The 20,641-nt window shown below is 43.2% G+C and overlaps 1 protein-coding gene across 6 annotated transcripts in view; it reads right to left on the minus strand.

Moving 5' to 3' along the window:
• The window catches only part of Ino80d (INO80 complex subunit D), a 64,676-nt gene that overhangs the window by 37,159 nt on the left and 6,876 nt on the right, over nt 1-20,641 (minus strand). For 4 of the 6 annotated variants that reach the window (XM_031367703.1, XM_031367704.1, XM_031367705.1 and 1 more), the window contains exons 2-5: nt 18,292-18,395; nt 8,803-8,894; nt 8,449-8,695; nt 2,933-3,663 (exon numbers count right to left, since the gene is read on the minus strand). In XM_031367703.1, the coding sequence (XP_031223563.1) occupies nt 2,933-3,663; nt 8,449-8,666 (949 nt within the window). In that variant the 5' untranslated portion in view covers nt 8,667-8,695; nt 8,803-8,894; nt 18,292-18,395. The remainder of the gene's footprint in view (nt 1-2,932; nt 3,664-8,448; nt 8,696-8,802; nt 8,895-18,291; nt 18,396-20,641) is intronic. The other 2 variants (XM_031367708.1, XM_031367707.1) reach the window with 2 other exon arrangements.

Raw genomic sequence — 20,641 nt, forward strand, 5'->3', positions numbered from 1 at the left:
AGTACACCCTGCCCGTCCACTCTCCATAGTACACCCTGCCCATCCACTCTCCATAGTACACCCTGCCCATCCACTCTCCATAGTACACCCTGCCCGTCCACTCTCCATAATACACCCTGCCCATCCACTCTCCATAGTACACCCTGCCCGTCCACTCTCCATAGTACACCCTGCCCGTCCACTCTCCATAGTACACCCTGCCCGTCTACTCTCCATAGTACACCCTGCCCGTCCACTCTCATGAGTAGGCAAGGTGGACGGCACGGTCAGATAGGAACATCACCTATACTTAATCAATCAGGAAAGTATATACAGAACCAAAGAATATGCTGATGGTTTTTTCTTCCTTAGTTCCTTTTGTTTATTTAGTTTTTACAAAATAGAATAACATGATTTCTCTTGATGTTTTTACCACCAGTTATGTTACACACAACCCAGTCAGATCTCACTCACTCTTCATAATGGTTCTATAATAATGTGTAAAACAAGGCGGGCGGTGGTGGTGCATGCCTTTAATCCCAGCACTTGGGAGGCAGAGGCAGGCAGATCTCTGAGTTCAAGGCCAGCCTGGTCTACAGAGTGAGTTCCAGGACAGCCAGGGCTACACAGAGAAATCCTGTCTCGAACCCCCCCCAAAAAAAATAATAATAAAAATAATAATAATAATGTGTAAAACATGTAACTCATTCACATGTCCCATTGGTTACTCAACATATTCAGATTGTTATTTCTGTAAGCAATGCTACAGTAAACAACCTGCACATATATATTCCAACATTTACTGCTAGGATAGAATCCCAAAAATGAGCTTGATAAATATATATAAAATTATATATAAACTATAAATAACACATATATATGTAGTTGTATAGTTGTGTGGGGTTTTATTTTATGTTTAAATGTTTTGCCTACATGTATGTCTGCCTACTGCCAATGGAAGGTGGGAATGAGCATCAGATCTTCTGTAACTGGAGTTACAGACGGCTGTGAGCCACCATGTGGGTGATGAGAATCAAACCCAAATTCTCGTCTTATTTTAAATGAATATTTTTAATGTACATATATGTGTAAGAGTATGCCACATCTGTGTGGGTGTTCCTCTTGGAGGCCAGAAGAGGAAACTAGATCCTTTGGATCTGGAGTTACAGTGATTATGAGTCTCCCAAACTCATAATTTTTTTTTGAAACAGGTTCTTACTTTATAGCCCAGAATAGCATCAAACTCATGTCTCATTCTCCCAAGTGCTATATATTATAGGTATGAATCAGAAGCCCCCAAACAATTATTTAGTGATAGTCACACTATTCACCAGCAATGGATAAATACATGTTCACCCACAGAACTTTCTCACTACTGTATTTCCAGTCTGTTGTGGGAATCAATGTTCTCACTGGCCCACTGACCACTCATGTTTCTCCTCCTGTTCATATTCTTTACTTGGCCTTCTAGTGCTACCATCTGAAGGAAATAAGGAATGCTTCCTACTAGGTAGAATTTTAGCTCAGAGCACGTTCAAAAGTAAGTTCTAGGGGCTCAAGAGATGGCTCAGCAGTTAACACATACTGCGCTTACAAAAGACCTGAGTTCACTTCCCACCATTCTGTAACTCCAGCTCCAAGGAATCAACATCCTCCTCTGGACTCTGTAGGCACTGAAGTCAAATGTGAATAAACTCACATACAGACACATATAATAAAAATAAGTCGTGTGTGTGTGTGGTGTGGAACACCTTTAATCACAGTACTGAGAAGACAGAGGCAGGAGGATCTGAGTTCAAGGCCCGCCTGGTCGATGGGACAAGTGCCAGCACAGCTAGGGCTGCACAGAAAAGCCCTGTCTTAAAAACAAACAAAACAAAACAAAACAAAAAACAAACAAACAAACAAAACCAGAATCTTATCTGGCTTAATGGTAAAACATTTATCATAAAACCTGACTTGAATTCAATCCCCAGATCCCATGATGGAACCAGAGAAACAACTCCTTAAAGCCGTTCTTCTGAACTCTACACATACTAATACAACACACACACACACACACACACAGAAATAATACATTAAATTTAAAAATAAAATAATAAGTTTTGTTTATATTTTCTTATTTTTCAATCCTGAACATGAACTACCAGGAGAATTTCTTGATGACGTTTTTTTAGGATTCAGGTTTCACTACTAAACCCGGACTGTCCTAGAACTACTGCTACAGGGCAGCTCAAACTTGGAACAACTTCCTGCCTCTGCCTCCCAAATGATGGGATAATAGTCATATGGCACTGTGCCTGGCTTATTCACCAAGTATAAAAGAAAACCCATGAGCAGAGAGTAATGATGCGGCATACTGAGGCAATAAAACAATGTCTATAGCCCACACAGTATAATAAAATATACTAAAGCTGAGGGAGGGGCATCCCCTGAGCTAAGAACTGGCTAGCCTATGCAACATATCAAGGCCCTCTCTAAGATACTCAGAACTTCAATGAACACACAGAGACTGTAGCAAACACAACTATCCTTTTTATATACTGCTATAACCATTAATGAAAGCTATGACTGTCTACATGCTCAGGAAGCAAAGCTAATTAAACTTAGTGCATCACCAACAAATCAAAAACTTAAACAATACAAAGTAGAAAAGGGACTTGTAAGAAAGAAAGGGGTTCAGTGGAAGAGGGGGATAAGAAAAGGCAATGGGGGGGATTAAATACAATGAAAATATATTCACATATATATGAAACTGTCAAAAACAACTTAAAATTCAAGAATTTAATTTTCAAAAGCTATAACAAAAATTCTAAATGGTCAATCCAGAACTGTATCTACTCAACCAACTATCCAAAAACATGTTTCCTGTGAGTGGTCTGCTGAAATATATGATAGCTGTGACAGACACAGTTCATGGCAGCAATTATTGCAGGAAAAGAGGCCGACTCACCTAAATGAGGAAACAGGTCTGCGTCCAGCTGATGCTTTTGGGTACACAGTTTCACCAGTCTCTGCAGGCGGCTTATACAAGCCAAGTGTGGAGAGAAGGCGGTGGCTTTCATGAGGATTCGGTCAGTCCTGGGGGCATCTGAGATGGGAGCTCGACTGGAGGGAAGGAGGGGCAGAGGCCTCTTGTGAGAGGCCTGCCTTGTTTGTGCTATAGAGTGTGTGGTGGGGGCCACTCCCTGCATTGGTAGGCTGGTGTTCTGAGGTTGAGGTGACTTGCAGACTGAACCCTGTGGTGGCGCTGGAGGTTTTAAAGAAGTAGATAGAGGTGACAGGTGGGTGTGCAGCTGTGGAGGTGTAGGAGGGGTGCTAAAGTGCTCTTGCCGAACTTTTAAAATCTCTGTCTCTCTCTGGCGTTGCCGGTTCTGAGCCAACTTGCTCTGCAACTTTTTTCTCACAGTCACCCCTTTCTTTAGGTCATCGTCTTCCTCGTTGAAAGCAAAGGGGTCTTCCAACTCAGTGTCCAGGTAGTGGAGAGGAACCCTTGCCCCAGGTGGAGAGAGGGACATGCTATCCAGTCCATTAGGCATCTTCAAGGCCAGGGTAGGTACCGTCAGGCTAAACGCCATGGCGTCCATCTGGTGCCTGACCTTCACCTCATCTACCGGGTCACTCTTTTTCTTCCTCTCTTTTTTCGGGATAAAGCCGAGTACCTGCAAGTGGCTGTTGCAGTACCTGCAAAAATGCATACAAACATGGGGAGATGCTCTTCACATATACATGAAGCAGAACATAAAATACATATTACAAAATGTGGCTCCAAATATACTAAAAATCGAATGGCCAAGGCCAGGTGTGGTGGCACAGGCCTGTAGTCTGAGCACTTGAGAGGTGGAAGCAGGAGGATCAGACATTCAAAGCTAACTCGCAGACTCTATCTTCCAAAACCACATCAAAAAAAATTATAGCCAGCCAGGCAATGGTGGCACATGATTTTAATCCCAACACTCAGGAGACAGAGGCAGGTGGATCTTCACAGCTAGCAGAGTGAGCCTTGGTCTACAGATCAAGTTCCAGGATAGCCAAGGCTACCTATCAGAGAAACCCTATCTTGAAAACAAACAGAGACAAACAAAGAAGCTAACAAACAAACAAGGGTAACAGCCAGCTGGAAATGTGGTAGCACAAGCCTGTAATGCCAGCACTTAGGAGGACCGTAATCAAGATTAGCCTGGGCTACCTAGCAAGACCCTATCTCAAAAAATTAAAATGGAAAAAACCTAATTGTCATCATGCTCAAGCTATCCCCAACTGAAGTCTATGTAATTTTGATAAGGCACATAAGCAAACTGCTCAAGTACAGATGTCGCCAAAGTCAGGTCTGTGCGCTGGTGAGTGGCGTGCACAGCACTTGGCCACTGTCTCACACAGCTTTGTTCTTCTCTATTCCAAGCAAACAAAGTAACTCATCCCAGGTCTGGAGGTCACTTAAAAGTCTCTAATGCAAAAAAGCATTAGATTCCAACACCACCTAAGTTCCTGGAGATTCAAAATCTTATAACATAACTGGCATGAGACACACACAAACACACACACACAGGGTGGAAACTAATAAGTTCCTGGAGATTCACCAAAATCTGATAACAAAGTTCTGACTTGTGCTATGATACGCACCCCCACACACACACACACACACAGGCTACCTTTGTAACTTAAACACCATGAAGGCTACAATATATACTGAGAAAATAAATACCTGTTATGGCAATTAACCATTCTGAAAAGGTCTGTGGAACAGAATACTCTCCAATCCATATTCTTCCCAGTGTTCCCATAGCATGCTAACAAGTATGCCATCAAAATAGTACTCCACACTTATGTCAATTTGCAAAATTATGGCTTAACCAAAATTACATAATGATTTTGTTGTTGCTTGTTTCTGCTGAAAAACTTCTCAAAGCATTATGTATAATAATGTGCATTATGAAGTTCCAAGAGATGTAGCCATCCGTCAGGGTTTCCCAAAGCTATCTGAAAACAACCAATTATTGTAGCAAACAAGCGATATCGCCACAGAAGTGAGCAGACCTGGCAATTCTGTGCCAGACCCCACATATATCCTAAACAAATGGGAGTCCTAACCTGAGGACAGTAAGGAAAAGAGTGTTAGGGAGGAAAAGCTAATAACTAAGAAGAGAAGGAGGAGGAAGAGGTGGGGAAGGAAGGGAAGGAAGGAGGGGAAAAGGGAGGGAAGAAGGAAGGAAAGAAGGAAGAAGAAGGAAAAAGCAGCAGCAGCAGCAACAGTAGTACTGGGTATGTGTACCAGCCTTTAACCCCGGCACTTGGGAGGTAGAGGCAAGAGGATCAGGAGTTCAGTCACCTTCCTATACAGGAGTTCAAGCCCAACCTTTGCTACTTAAAACATAGGATCAAAACACAATAATCCAAGAGGAAAACATAGTAGTCACATACAGTGGCACACACATAATTACAGCTGCTCAGAATATCAAGCCAGGAAGATAACAAGTTTGAGGCCAGCCTGGGCTACATAGGATGGTTTTATCCCAAATAAAAAAGGGCTAGGAGGGTGGCTCACTGGAGAGCAAGGGTTTGGGGTCAGTATAAACACCAAAAAACAACAAAACAAATAGTTTTCAGCATTTGATGAAAGGATTAGTTTCTCACCAAAGAACAGTAAGGCAGAATTTTGTATTCTAAGTTAGAAGTCAGAGCTAGAGAGACAGTTTGGGGTTAAGAATGCTTGCTACTCAATCATGAGGACCCAAGTTTGGATTCCCAACACCAATGCTAGGCACCTCATAAATGCCTAATCAATTAATCATCCCCCCAGATAAAGTGGCAATTCATATTTGAATATTTATGTTAGATGCTGTGCAGAACTAAGTAAACATTCTAGTTCAGTTAGGAAGAATTTTCCCTCTTTAAGAGAAGTAGCTTAAGTGCTTATTGTCAGCTTGCTGTGTTGTCGTGTGTGTATGTGTGTGTATGTGTGTGTGTGTGTGTGTGTGTGCACACGCGCGTGCAAATCCCCAAAGGCTGTCTTATGCAGAACTTATGATGTTCGCACAGTTTCCTGAGTCCTGGGTTTACAATGATTTTGTTTTTAGTTTTTGTTTGTTTGCTTGTTTTTCGAGACAGGGTTTCTCCATGCAGCCCTGGCTGTCCTGGTACTCACTCTGTAGACCAGGCTGGCCTCCAACTCAGAAATCCACCTGCCTCTGCCTCCCGAGTGCTGGGATTAAAGACGTGCACCACCACTGCCCGGCTTATTTTTACTTTTTAAAAAATAACTTTTAAATTACATTTTAATTTGTGTGTGTGTGCGTGTGTGCGTGCATGCATGTGTACATGAATAGGCATGCCACAGTCCACAGGTAGAGTCAGAAGAAACTTTGGAGAGTTGTTTTTTTCTGTTACCATGCGATTTCCCAGGGATAGATCCTAGGTCCTCAGTGCCTTTAGCAGAGCCATCTCAGCAGCCTCTAGAAAGAGGGATTATGAGGATGCAGACTGCAGGCTGCAGCAGTGCTCACTCGCCCAGGGCTAGAGAGGGAAGGCTGTGTCTACAGACTAGCCTTGCTGTATCTCCCTCCTGAGTCCCGGGACTGCTGGAATGAGCTGTTAACATGCCCAAGAAGCTAGCCTGACTCTAGGTGAAGCCTGGCTGCTTTTGGACACGCCCTTCCGCCCTGCCCATGATGACTTCCGGGACATTCCTGTAACTTAAAGTGAGTGGGTCTCTTGCTTCCTTTCAGGATGACTCCAGCACCACCACCTTGGCCAGATTTCCATCATTATTCTGTAATAATGACCCCAGGAAAGGTACCCCAAAGCCAACCCCCTTACTCTAGTCTGCAGCTTGCATCCCTGAGGAGTGCTCCATCGCCGTAGAGTGAGAATGGACAAGGAGAAGAAAAAGGTTGGAGTCTGACTTCCACTGAGGTGGAAAAGGGTTCATTTGCTAAGACACTAAGCAGAGCGGCCGAGATCCTTAATGGAAGGTGTGATGCCCATAATTGCCCTTTCTCAGACACAGTCCTTGACACACCCTACTCCGGCAGTTCTGATGAGTGTAGTGAGGGCAGAGACCATAGAAATCCTAGAACCTGCCCCATTCCCAGAGCTGGCTCAGGCCTGGCTCATCAAAGTCTGGTGAGCTGGTCACTCCTCCCTCAGACGGCAGAGCTTTTTTTTTAAAGCCTTTCTTGAACCCTAGGCTTAGTTAGCTCTGTGGTCAGTATCTGCACATCTGCCAAGAAATTTCCACATCCTATATATGGCCACCTGTGAGGCATCTCCCTTGGTTAGGGATGCATACAGACAGCAGTCTACAGCTAGTGTCTGAAGAACAGGAAGAGGTATACCAAGAGAAAAGAGCAGAGTCTCTCAGACCTGAGGCAGAATGTTTAGGGCAGTGCTATCTCAGAGAACCTGCACTGATCTAGAGTGGTTCTGTAAAGCACCGCCGTCCAGAAGGAAGCCACGCATGCCTGCAGCTGCTGAGCACTTCGATAAGGCCCTGCGTACTCAACTTCTAGTGTCAGTAACCACCCATGAGAAATGTTTGCCATGGTGGACAATGCCAGCTTAAGAACGAGATTCCTTCCTCGCACTGACTAATGACTTCCAAGCCTCTGCAGTACTTTTGCTCCCTAACAGTCTGTGACATTATTTGGTGTCCTGTAAACCAGAAAGGATTAGCTTTTTTCTGACTAAAAATAATTTGTTAAATGAAATATGAAAATGCAAGAAAAATATAAAGAGGATAACTAAATTCTTTTTTAAAAAGTGAAAATATGGTTTCATAAACATAATATGTGGGATTCTTTTTAACCATAAAACAATGCCAAACACAACTTAGACATGTCATGGAACAAATCTAATGAATGGTTTCATTATTTTAAATTTCCAACTAATACATCTTTTATTACCCTTCATTCAGGCATTTCCCCCCCCAAAATCCAAATTAATGCTGATGGTAGTCCTTAGCTAGTTCCTACCCTGTGGCAGCCAGCAGGCAGAGGCCGGCAGCTCTTTTGGTGGCCACACACCAGACAGACAATACTGCAAGGGTGAGCAGCAATTTTCAGGAAAAAAAAAAATTGTTTTAAAAATGTCTAAAAAACAGGCAGAAGAAGCAAGTGGATCTTTGTGAGTCTGAGACCGGCCTGGTCTGCAGACTGAGTTCCAGGACAGCCAGGACTACACAGAGAAACCCTGTCTCAAAAAACAAACAAACAAAAAAGTATAGAAGTGTATGAAATCAATGAAAGAAGAAAATACCTAAACATACTTTAAAATGCCCCCTAGAATGTCCTGCTTCCTTAAAAAAAAAAAAAAAAAAAAACTGCTTTCTTAACCCCAGAAGTATTCCAAAGGTTTTTGGAACAGGCCAGAATTTAACACTGAAATTTAACCCATTGAAAAAAAAACCGTATCAGAGAGACAAAAGGGAACAAACAGACAAGGTGAAGCATGCGAGGTCTGATGGGCTCTTACCTGCGATCCTCTGATTTGGGAATGGGGTTGGTGCAGCGCTGGCTGTTATACTTGGCCACATATTCACATTGCTTGAACGGGGCAGTCTTGTCTTCCAGAACGTGTCTGATACAGAAAGCGTAGCCGTTGAGTCGCCGCTGCTTGCACAGTTTGGGGCTATATGAGCACAAGGGCTTATTGTCAACCTCAGAGAAGTGTATATGTTTCCCTTCATACATCACGTGACTCTATTCCTTGTGAACATCAGCTAAAAGGCCACCATAAAAAAGAAACCCAGATGATGAACAAATCAGAGAGTGTACAGCAGACGCAATGGAGAATTTCACTGAGGGGCTTGCGGCCTCTCAGCCATACCTGATTTTAAATCTTCTGCACCACAGCCACGTGAAGAGAGCCCAGGGGTACCAGAGTTTGGAATGCTGCTCAATCAAGAAGAAGCAGATTGTCTACAAAATATCAAAGGCCTCATTAACACAGACATAAACAAAACCGGCTCAACCAGAACATAAACTATTTCCATGTCACCCTTCCTAACATCACAGACTGATTAGAATCTAATATTTCAAGGGTAAGATCCAACAGGAAAAGGGGGCTTTAGAAAATGTGTTATGTCACTCCCCAAAATTGAACCAAATCATATTTGCTCTGTTACGAGCTCAAAGTGGCTCACAGTTAGGGCTTTTTCTATCAAGTTAATTCCACGAGGGTCCACACCCATAATCTCAGAACTCGGGAGGCACTGGTAGAAGGACCAGGATTCTAGGTCATCCTCAGCTATACAGTAAGTTTGAGCCATCCTGAGCTAAGTAAGACTCAGCTGGACAGATGACCCAGCAGTTAAGAGCACTGGCTGTTTTTCCAAAGAACCTGGGTTCAATCCCCAGGACTCACAATGATCTGTAACTGCAGTCCCAGGGCCTCCAAGGGCACTAGGCACCCATGTGGTGTACAGGCACACATGCAGTCAAAACACCCATACACGACGTGGTGGCACACGCCTTTAATCCCAGCACTTGGGAGGCAGAGGCAGGCAGATTTCTGAGTTCGAGGCCAGCCTGGTCTACAAAGTGAGTTCCAGGACAGCCAGAGCTATACAGAGAAACCCTGTCTCAAAAAAGCCAAAAAAAAAGAAAAAAGAAAAAAAAAGAAAAGAAAAGAAAAAGAAACATGAAGACAAAAGCTCAGCTGTCTAGAACCCATAAACCACCAGGTGAATGTGACAACCCCCCTGTAATTCCTATGCCTGGATGGTAGACACAGGAGATCCCTAAGGAAGCTGGCCAGTGAGACTAGCAGTGTACCTAAGATCCTGCCTCAATATACAAGGTGAGATCAACTGAGGGACTCCTGACACAGCCTAAGGCTTACACACACACACACACACACACACACATATAAACACACACACACCACATGCCTAAAAGAAAAATTAAAATACACACACACATACATACACAAATATGTACATAAAACAGAACAAATTCTGTTTTTAAAAGATGTTATTTGTGGGCCGGCAAGATGACTTTGATCAGAGTCTACCAAGCCTGAATCTCAGTTCAATCCCAAGGACCCACACAGCAGGAGGAGAAAACCAGCTCCTGAAAGTGATCCTCTGACCTGCACACCCACCATGGTACTTGTGAGAACACACACACATACATGTAAAATGATGCACTGCTACTGCTTTTCTGGTGTTCTGTGCGCCACAGCCATCTCATCCACACCTGAACTCCTCAAGACCAAGTCTGAGTTAGTGGACCACATTCACATCAGTCAATTCAGTGCTCCTAGCCAGTCAAATACAAGGATTAATCATGGTTTGGATCTTCTAACCCGATACTCCCTAAGAAAATGAAAAGAGAAATTACACAGTATCTGCTACACTAGGATACACAGAAAGACCAAATGTAGCACTTATATAACACTACAGTCTATATCAACAAGCTGAACCTAATTTATGAGGTCCAGGTCTCAGTGAGGGGACAGAACCTCAACTCTTCTGGAAGTCACCCAGATAGTACATGACAGCTTAGACTTCAGATTTATCTCTTCCTTTAAAAACATGAATATGAGCCGGGCGGTGGTGGCGCACGCCTTTAATCCCAGCACTTGGGAGGCAGAGGCAGGCGGATTTCTGAGTTTGAGGCCAGCCTGGTCTCCAGAGTGAGCTCCAGGACAGCCAGGACTATACAGAGAAACCCTGTCTCGAAAAAACCAAAAAAAAAAAAAAAAAAAAAAAAAAAAAAAAAAAAAAAAAAAAAAAAAACATGAATATGAGGCCAGGTGTGCTATCACATGCCTTTAATCCTAGCACTTGGGAGGCAGAGACAGTCGGATGTCTGTGAGTTCGAGGCCAGCCTGGTCTACAAAGTGAGTCCAGGATAGCTAACTAGGACTACATTGAGAAATTCCCCTACCTCGAGGAGATAAAAAAAGGCACTTGAATATGGGGCTGCAGATGTAGCTCAGGAGGCAGAGTGCTGACCTAGTACACAAAGCCCAGGGTTTAATCCTAGCACTACATAAAAATGAGTGTGGTGAGGCATTCAGGCCTAGGCCTAAAATCAGCACTCTGAAGATGGACACAGGGGATCAAAAGTTCAGGGCCATGAGATCCTGTCTGAAAAGAAAAAAGAAACAAACTCTGTTGCTGCCAGTACAGCATAGTGGTGGGAGATGTTCAGTACATGCAAGGCTAGAGTTTCATTCCCCACACTGCAAAAATCCAAGCTAGAAGAGGGAAGAAAGAACAGAGTGAAAGAGACACCGACTACACAGAAATTCCTCACACCAACGAACAGGATAATACACAAACGACTGCACAGAAGAAATGGATGTTCGAGTCCAAAATCTGCCACTTACTATTATCTTGAACATTTCACTCTTGGAATCTCATATTTCTCATCTACAACACAAGGATAACAGCAGCAGCATTACTAGGTTCTAAGGATCCAACGGTAAGACAGGGACTGCCTGAGCTATAGACCATGGCTAACACATGATAAGCTCTGGAGAAACAGAGCCTATTCACAAATACTAACTGTATGCCATGCTACTGTCTTTCCATCTGCCAGTGAGAACAAGAGATGCTGTATGATCCTGGAGAAAGAACATTCACTACACAAGAAGATAAAATGCAGATTATAAAGCACCGTATAGACTGTAACAATAAAATGAACCTATTTTGCAAAGTCAGGGTCTTAGACTTCACAAAGACAAAGCAAGTCCCAAACTGTTAGTGTAGTTAATAAAACAGACTAGCCATGCACAAATGCAGAGCAAAAGTAAGAGCGCTCTCTTTTACCTTACTAGGCTGAAAGAAGACAAACTGAACTAAAGTGAGTTTTATTGCCTCTGGAATGAAGATGCAGCCAAAAAAGCTTGAAGGCTCCACAGGGTCAGAGCCACGTAGAAGCTGGGACCATAGCATCCTCCAGGCCTCAGAAACCAAGAGCCCCACCAACGGGGAACAAGAGGGCTCCTGGAGAAAGAAAGAAAGAAAGAAAGAAAGAAAGAAAGAGAGAGAGAGAGAGAGAGAGAGAGAGAGAGAGAGAGAGAGAGAGAGAAAGAGAGAGAGAGAAAGAGAGAGAGAGAGAGAGGAAGGAAGGAAGGAAGGAAGGAAGGAAGGAAGGAAGGAAGGAAAGAAGGAAGGAAGGAAAAGGGAAGGAAGGGAGGGAGGAAAGGAGAGAGAGAGAGGAGGTAGGAAGGAAGGGAGGAATGAGAATGGTTGCCCAGCAAGAAGGCTGTGGAGTCAATCCCTAGCAAAGTTGGTGTGTGTTTTGAGAGGGTTGGGGGTGTCAATCAATTTTAGGGGCTGGGCTGAAAGGGTAGAGGTCTTGCCTACTGCACAAGCCCCTGGGTTCTATCCCCAGAACTGCACAACTGGATGTGCTGCTGGTACACAGCTGTATTCCCAGCATTCCTGAGGCAGAGGTGGAAGGATCTGAATTCAAGAGCATTCTCAGCTATATAGTCAATTACAGACTACCCTGGCATACAAGAGATACTGTCTCCAAACAAATAAACAAATTCTACTTGCCCTAAAGATCTGGGTACTTACAACAGGAATATATGAAAGCAAATCCACAAATGATTTGAATGCTCACATTCTGTGTCATTCATCCATCACCAAATCTCTCAAATTAATTCAAGTCTAGCTGAAGATCTATTACTTTCTTAAAAAGTTACCCTTGGGGCTTTTGAGATGGCTCAGTGGGAAAAAGACACTAGTTGCCAAGCCTAAGTACCTGAGCTCCCTCCCTGGAACTCACACCACAGAGGGAAAGAGTTCTGCTCTGGCACCTACATTTGTGCGGTGCACATACACATAACATAAATATAATTTTTTTTAATTTTTAAAAAATATCTTACATGTAAGTAAGGTTTTTTTAAGTTATTTACATGGCTAAGATGATGGCTCAGTAGGTAAAGCACCTACTACACAAATCTGAAGACCTGAGTTTGAATCCCCAGAATCCACGGAAATCCACATGCAGTAATCACAGCACGCCTACCAGGAGATGGAAGGCAGAGACAGGAGGATTCCTTGAAGTTCTCAAGTCAGCTATCCTAGCAAGGGCAGCAGGAAAGAAAAAACAAACAAACAAAGAAGAGACCCTGTGAGAAGGTGAGGACCTACACCAGAGTCATCCTGTGGTCGCATTTGCACCCAGAGCATGCACCTGCATTCACTCATGTGAATGCATACACATGACTGTGTACCCCTACATGCACATAGCACAAAGAAAATATAAACAGGCCTGAGCCCCACTTCCTTTGGAAAACCCTTCTAGCCAGGTGTGATGGTGCAGAGCTGTATTTCCAGCACCAGGGAAAGCAGGATCGCCAAATGCCAAAGCCAGTCTGTGCTACATAGTGAGCAAGACACAAGAAAAAACAAGTTTTTCTTTTAGATTTATTCATTTTATATATATGAATGTTTCACCAGCATCTATATTTCTGCACCAAGTGCATGCCCCCAGGGGTCAGAAGAGGTTATCAGATCTGATAAAACTTAAGTTACAGTTGACTATGACGTAAAGCACTATGTGGGTGCTAGGAACTGAACCAGGGCCCTCAGCAAGAGCAACAAGTGCTCAGAACTACTGAGCCATCTCTCCAGCCTTCAAAATAGCTTTTTGTGTTCTTTTCTTTTCTTTTTCGAAGTTTTTCTACCTTGTTTATTCTAAGGTCCCTGTAACTTTATTTTTTTAAGCTTATTTTTAACGGTGGTTCTTTTTTTGTTTTGTTTTGTTTGTTTTTTCAAGACAGGGTTTCTCTGTGTAGCTCTGGCTGTCCTGGAACTCACTGTGTAGACCAGGCTGGCCTCAAACTCAGAAATCCACCTGCCTCTGCCTCCCAAGTGCTGGGATTAAAGGCGTGTGCCACCACAGCCCAGCCTTAATGGTGGTTCTTTTTTTTTTTTTTTTAAGGTTTATTTATTATTATAAATAAGTACACTGTAGCTGTCTTCAAACACACCAGAAGAAGGTGTCAGATCTCATTATGGGTGGTTGTGAACCACCATGTGGTTGCTGGGATTTGAACTCAGGACCTTCAGAAGAGCAGTCAGTGCTCTTACCCATTGAGCCATCTCACCAGCCCTTAATGGTGGTTCTTAAACACTTTAATGTCCCTTCTAGTCCACCACCCATCAGAGGTAGTGGAAAAGAACGGATATGGGGGAAGTGGACCTGTTTAGATATGGTTCTTGGGAGCAACTCTCATCTGTGTTGTCTGGGAAAAGGCAGTTTAGCTTAAGGTCAGCAGCAGCAGCTCAATCCACTAGCAAGCACTTCAGGAATTACCCAACAGTCTGGTTCAGTGGAGTCGGGAGAGCGGCAGCAGCACTACCTAGCAGTCACAGGCCTCAGCTCAGCACGAGTCAGCAGCAGGGACCACGAGCGATGTCAAGAGAAGTTCTCAGCTGTGCCTCTCTTGGCAAAGCGAAGATCAGTGAGGACATGAGACCCACAAGCATTGTATAGTTATGTAAGCAAGCCAAGCTCAGCCTCCGTCACTGTCCTCACTGTCCATTCAGTTCTATTTATACTCCCTCCAAACATCAGGTGTTCTTTCAGGGTCTTGTCTCACCATGCCTTGTCTCAACACATATGTCTATCCTAGCTGACATCACTTTGTCAGTCAGCCCAAGTCCTCAGAAGTGGCAAGAAGTTGTCAGTACACTACCAGAATGTTTTTGGTGTGTTTCTCTCTATGGAGTCCCGACAAATGCAGCTCAACTATGCAATGTAAGGTGGACCAATGCATAAGTGTCATTAGCAAAGAATTTTTTTTTTTTTAAAGATTTATTTTATGGGGCTGGTGAGATGGCTCAGCGGGTAAGAGCACTGACTGCTCTTCTGAAGGTCCTGAGTTCGGATCCCCGCAACCACATGGTGGCTCACAAACATCTGTAATGGGATCCTCTTCTGACGTGTCTGAAGACAGGTGCAGTAAATTACGCCAAAGGGAGCGAGCCGAAGGGAGCCGGGCCAGAAGGGGTCCTGAGTTCAACAGCAGCCACACACATGATGGTTCACGGGTACAGCTACAGTGTACTCAAACACATAAAATAAATAAAATAAATCTTTTTTAAAGAGCCATCCGGTGTAATTTAATGCAGCTGTCTTCAGACCCACCAGAAGAGGGCTCCGATCTCATTACGGGTTGTTGCTGGGATCCAAACTCAGGACCTTCCGAAGAGCAGTCAGTGCTCTTACCCGCTGAACCATCTTGCCAGCTGCAAAGAATCTTTCATCAGGGGTCCTTTTACATACTTGTTTAAACAGAACATCTTTTCACCTGTGTCTGCTTCAGCAAAATGTTCCTTCTTCAGGAGTCTGTCTTAGCCTTTTAACTGTATCCACTTCAGCAAAATGTTCTTTCACCTGTTTGCCCCAGCAAAACACCATTCAACGCAACTGATTTTCGAAAGAACCTTTAAATCTCTACTTCAGGTCCCCATCTATTATCCTCCATCTGGATCTGAAACTGTATAGGCCAGAGTAGTGGCTTCACACTCATGCAATCCTCCTGCCTCTGCCTCCCAAGTGCTAGGATTACCAGATGACCCACCATGCTTGGCTCTCTAGTCTTTCTTAGGTTTTCTTAGTTTGTCCCCATCATCCACTGCTTTGAAAGTGACCTTAATAATCAGATATAGTATCTACAGCTTTAAGTCCCAGTACTTTGGGAGGCAGAGGCAGGTGGATATTCATGAATTTGTGACTAACCTGGTCTACAAAGTGAGTTCCAAGACAGCCATGGCTACATAGAGACACTGTCTTGAAAAAACAATAACAAAAAAGTGACTTTTCAGTTGTACAACGGGGAGATTTTTATTCTGAAATCTCAGACAGCAGCCCACCCTTAATGCCTGCTGTCTTCATATTAGTTCTTGAGCTTTTTATCCCACCTGTTCTCCATTCTCAGAAGAGCAACATCTCACCTCCACCTCCTACCACAGAGAGCTACTGGATGACAATTTTCACCTTTCTGCTGTTTCTGGAAGTGTTCATCACAAACACTCTTCCCTTGAGGCTAGCTAGCTAGTTCCCACAAGCACCCACATGACAGAGGCAGGGGAAAGGAAACCTTAGGCTTTATTTTTCTTCAGTTGACAAAAATAATCAACTGTCAGCTCCTTGCTACCAGTTTCTCCTCCATTCTGAATATCTTGCAAAATGAAAAGTCTCCAACTAAACTCCACCTCCTCCACCAGCCTGAAAGCGCCTCACACAGAGCAGGCTGCCACTGCAAGCACGGGCTCTGCGGGTTCTGTCCTCGGGCTTTACCAGCTCCTTGGTGGAGAGCCATTCCTCTTACTGTGCTGAAGGAAGCAGCATCACTCTGACATTCTCTCAGGATCACTACACTTGAGACCACTCACTCACACTGCCTGGCTCTGATGCTGTGCGGTCAGTATGCACAGTTTCTTTTTGGTTTCTTCAGGGAGGGGAACATAGATTTAAGTGTACTACCATGGTTAACCAGAAATAACTTTATAAAATTCTATATAGGCACATGCTTAACCCAGAGTGAACAACCTCTATGAGCTTGAGTACTGCCTGATGCACACAGCAGGTTCCAGGCCAGTTTGGGCTACATAGTGAGCCCTATCTCAAAACAAACAAACAAACAAACAACCGCAACAAAAATCCTGTATGGAAAGCTAGATATGGTGGCACAAGCCTTTAATCCTGGCACTTAGAAGAAAGAGGCAGGCAAATCTCTAGGAGTTTGAGGTCATCCTAGTATACACAACAAGTTCCAGCCAGGGCTATGTAGTAAGGTCCCACTAGTAAAATAGACTTTAATAGGAGTGGAGAGCCGGCTAAGCAGAAAGTCCTTGCTGCTGCCAAGCCTGATATCAATCAACCCCCAGGATCATACACAAACAAATATGCTTTAAAAATATTTTAATATCCCAGAATAACAATCAAAATAATAAAATATTCATCATGTAATTTGTTTACAATACAATTACTTTTATAATAAATACCTATTTTCTAAATTTATCTTGTTTTGTCTTGCTTCACTTTTTTTTTTTTTTTTTTGGTTTTTCGAGACAGGGTTTCTCTGTGTAGCCCTGGCTGTCCTGTAGACCAGGCTGGCCTCAAACTCGGAAATCCACTTGCCTCAGTCTCCCAAGTGCTAGGATTAAAGGTGTGCGCCACCACTACCGGCTTGCTTCATTTTTTAAGAGAAGATCACAGGGGCTGGAGAGATGGCTCAGCAGTTAAGAGCACTGACTGCTCTTCCAGAGGTCCTGAGTTCAATTCCCAGCAACCGCATGGTGGCTCACAGCCATCTATAACGGGATCTGATGTCCTCTTCTGGTGTGTCTGAAGACAGCAACAGTGTACTCATATACATAAAATAAATAAAATAAACCTTTAAAAAAAAAGTTTCTTGGGGTTAGAGAGATGGCTCAGCAGTTAAGAGCACTGACTGCTCTTCGAAGGTCCTGAGTTCAATTCCCAGCAACTACATGGTGGCTCACAACCATCTGTAATGGGATCTGATGACTTCTTCTGGTGTCTGAAGACAGCTACAGTGTACTCAGGTACATAAAATAAATCTTTTAAAAAAAAAATGAGCTTCTTTCTTGGCAACACGGAGGAAAGCAGGCACTGGCCACTCGTAGGAGGGCAACTTTTTACACAAAGCACCACAAAAACCATGTGACAAGATCTGAGCAATATTCTCTTTGGAGCACTGTGTTCTCTGTGTGTGGAGCCTCTCCCTGTCACTGCTATTCTTTGAACACACCTGCTTCAATGGTCACATCACTGCCACAGCATCTCTAACTGCCACTGTAATTTTCTAGTCTACCACCTTTAAAACATAGACCTAAAAATGCACAGCTATTCTCTTAACTTAGGATGAAAGTAAACTCTTGAGATGTTTGTTTTCTAACAAATTCTATGCAGATGGCAACAATATTATCCAAGAATGGCCACTGCTAAAATTACAGTCTCCTACTTATAGACTTTAAGCTATAAAGTTTTCTTTTACTTGATCTTTTTAAAGTGAATTTGAGTGTAATTTGATCAAGAAAAAAATTAAAGTAGCTAAATAGACTATTCTAATTCTTAAACCACACGCCCATACATTAATGTAAAATATAACGTACTTTGACTGAAGATGAAAATATATCAACAGCTAAGACTAAAAGAGAAACCTGCCCATCTCCCAAAAACATGAAGTCATGATCAAACACATGCAAAAATAATTAAAAACAAATACTTATCAAATGCCTGTTATGTGCCCAAGATGCCTCAAAAGGCTGGTGTACAAATAAACTCACAATATGAATTTAAATTAATTAAATGTCCTTACCTGATTTATTTGAAAGGGTTAAGGGTAGTTTATGCAGCGGAGAGATCACTCATTGCCTCTGGGAGGAATCAGGGATGGGGCTCAAATCTGGTCAATTTTCTCATCTGTAAAGGGAAGATAACTGTATGTACCTCATAGAGTTGCTTAGCAGAATTAAATTAGGTAGTTCAAGAACACGTGTTTAGCATGGTACCCAGCACATAGTAATCACTTAGCATTAGCTACTATTAGAAGCAGTAAGTAGTAGTTTATTAGTATTATCATTTTCATCTCCAACCTACAGGACTAAACTGCCTTCTCCCAGCTGCTAGCGGTTTCTTAATGGTACAGTGTAATTCTCCCTACTTCCCGCCCTCCTATCTCCTTGGGGCTGGAGTTACAGAATGCACTGAGAACTTTCTCCTGTGCTGCACATTTAAAATCTACATCTAAAAAAATGTTTGTAGCTTTGTAAAGAGCACTTAGGTATTGATTTTCTTCTGAGAGAAAACACTAGCAGAAGCCAGGCTTGGTGACACACACCTTTTACCCCAGCACTTGAGAAGCAGAAGCAGGTGCATTTCTGTGAATGGAAGGCCAGCCTGGTCTACATGTTAAGTTCCAGGACAGCTAGGGCTACAACATAGTGAGACTCTGTCTCAAAAAGTAAAACCAACCAATCAACCAAATAAAAGACTATTGGAACAATGTTTGGTGCCAATGTTTGGGCATGGCTTCTTTACTAGCACTCACAGCCCAGATTAGATTCTCCAGTAATTGCCATGCATGCACTTGTATACACACACACACACACACACACACACACACACACACACACACACACACACGACTGATTTGCTTAGAACAGTCATCAGCTCCAGTTAATAATTCTTTATAACAAATGTGTCCTGAATCCCTGACCATGTCACGACTGCTGCAGAAATCCTACACTGCAAGACCACTTAGGAGAAAAAGTAAGTTGTGACTAAACTTAGATTCTCTTGTTCTAAGAATCTGAAGCCAGAGGCTCCTCAGTTCCTGAATCCATCCACTCTTTCTTTCTTCTACATGGTTCTCTGCAGGAGCATCTGCCACCCTGGACCACTTTCTCTGTCCTGGCCTCCCATCTCTTGCCTCCACACTCAGCCACAATGCTGGCAAGCTCCTTTTAATTTCACTTTCTAGTGAGAGCGCCGCACAAGATGAAAGGCCTACGGTGGGGCAGAAGTGGACCACGGGAAGACTTCAGCAAACATTGCACTTCTAAAGGCTTCAACTCAAAACAAGTTTCAGCAAGTTACTGAATTAAAAAAAAAAAAAGCAGACCTCACAGGTGTGGTGGCTCATCACTCCTATACTCTCAACACTAGGGGGGTGAGGCAGGGGAATTGTTGTGAAGTCACTCAGGCCTCACAGGTGTGGTGGCTTATCACTCCTACACTCTCAACACTAGGGAGCCGAGGCAGGGGAATTGTTGTGAATTCACTCAGACCAGCTAGACAGTAAGGTACTTTTTTAAAAAAAAAAAAGAAAAAAAAAAACAAAAACCAAAAAACCAGAAGCTAGGTGGGAAGCTGGCACAAGTTCAAGACCACTCAGCTAATGAACCCTCTCTCAACACACACACAAAGAAATTAAAAATTGAAATCTAGTCCTGCCTCCAAGACCTTCCAAGTTTTCAGATACAAAATTTAATATTTTCAGATCAGCAGCTAGTTGAAATTTCTTTCTTTCTTTCTTTCTTTCTTTTCTTTTCTTTTTTTTTTTTTTTTTTTTTTTTTTTTTTGTTTTTCAAGACAGGGTTTCTCTGTGTAGCTCTGGCTGTCCTGGAACTCACTGTGTAGACCAGGCTGGCCTTGAACTCAGAAATCCACCCGCCTCTGCCTCCCAAGTGCTGGGATTAAAGGCGTGCGCCACCACTGCTCGGCGCTAGTTGAAATTTCTAAATAAACATTCAAGACCAAGTTATTTTATGATGTTTAATCTATAAAATCTTATACACACAAAAGTATGTCACACAAGGTATTTCTAGGGAGTTATTCTCACTTTTCATTTGTATCTGACTCGATTCCAAACCAATGTACAGACTATCACATACACAAATTCACCTTCATTTCCTGAGACTCACTAGGACAGATCTCCCTCTTCCTTCCATTGCAGCTGCCCTCAGAGCATGCCTTCCACCCAGCCTGCACTCTACACTGAGTGAGTGACAGCCAACCCTCTAAACTGCCTCTGCCACCCCCTGCTATTTAGCTCTCAGTCACCTTAGTTCCAACCCTCTTCGCTGTCTCCTGGGCATGCCTCACTGGCCATCCAGACTTGCCCGCCTTTACTCTACCTACTCTATGCAACTACACCTCCGACCTGC

The sequence above is a fragment of the Mastomys coucha genome, unplaced genomic scaffold (assembly GCF_008632895.1).
Source record: "Mastomys coucha isolate ucsf_1 unplaced genomic scaffold, UCSF_Mcou_1 pScaffold14, whole genome shotgun sequence".
In the NCBI taxonomy this organism is placed as follows: Eukaryota; Metazoa; Chordata; class Mammalia; order Rodentia; family Muridae; genus Mastomys; species Mastomys coucha.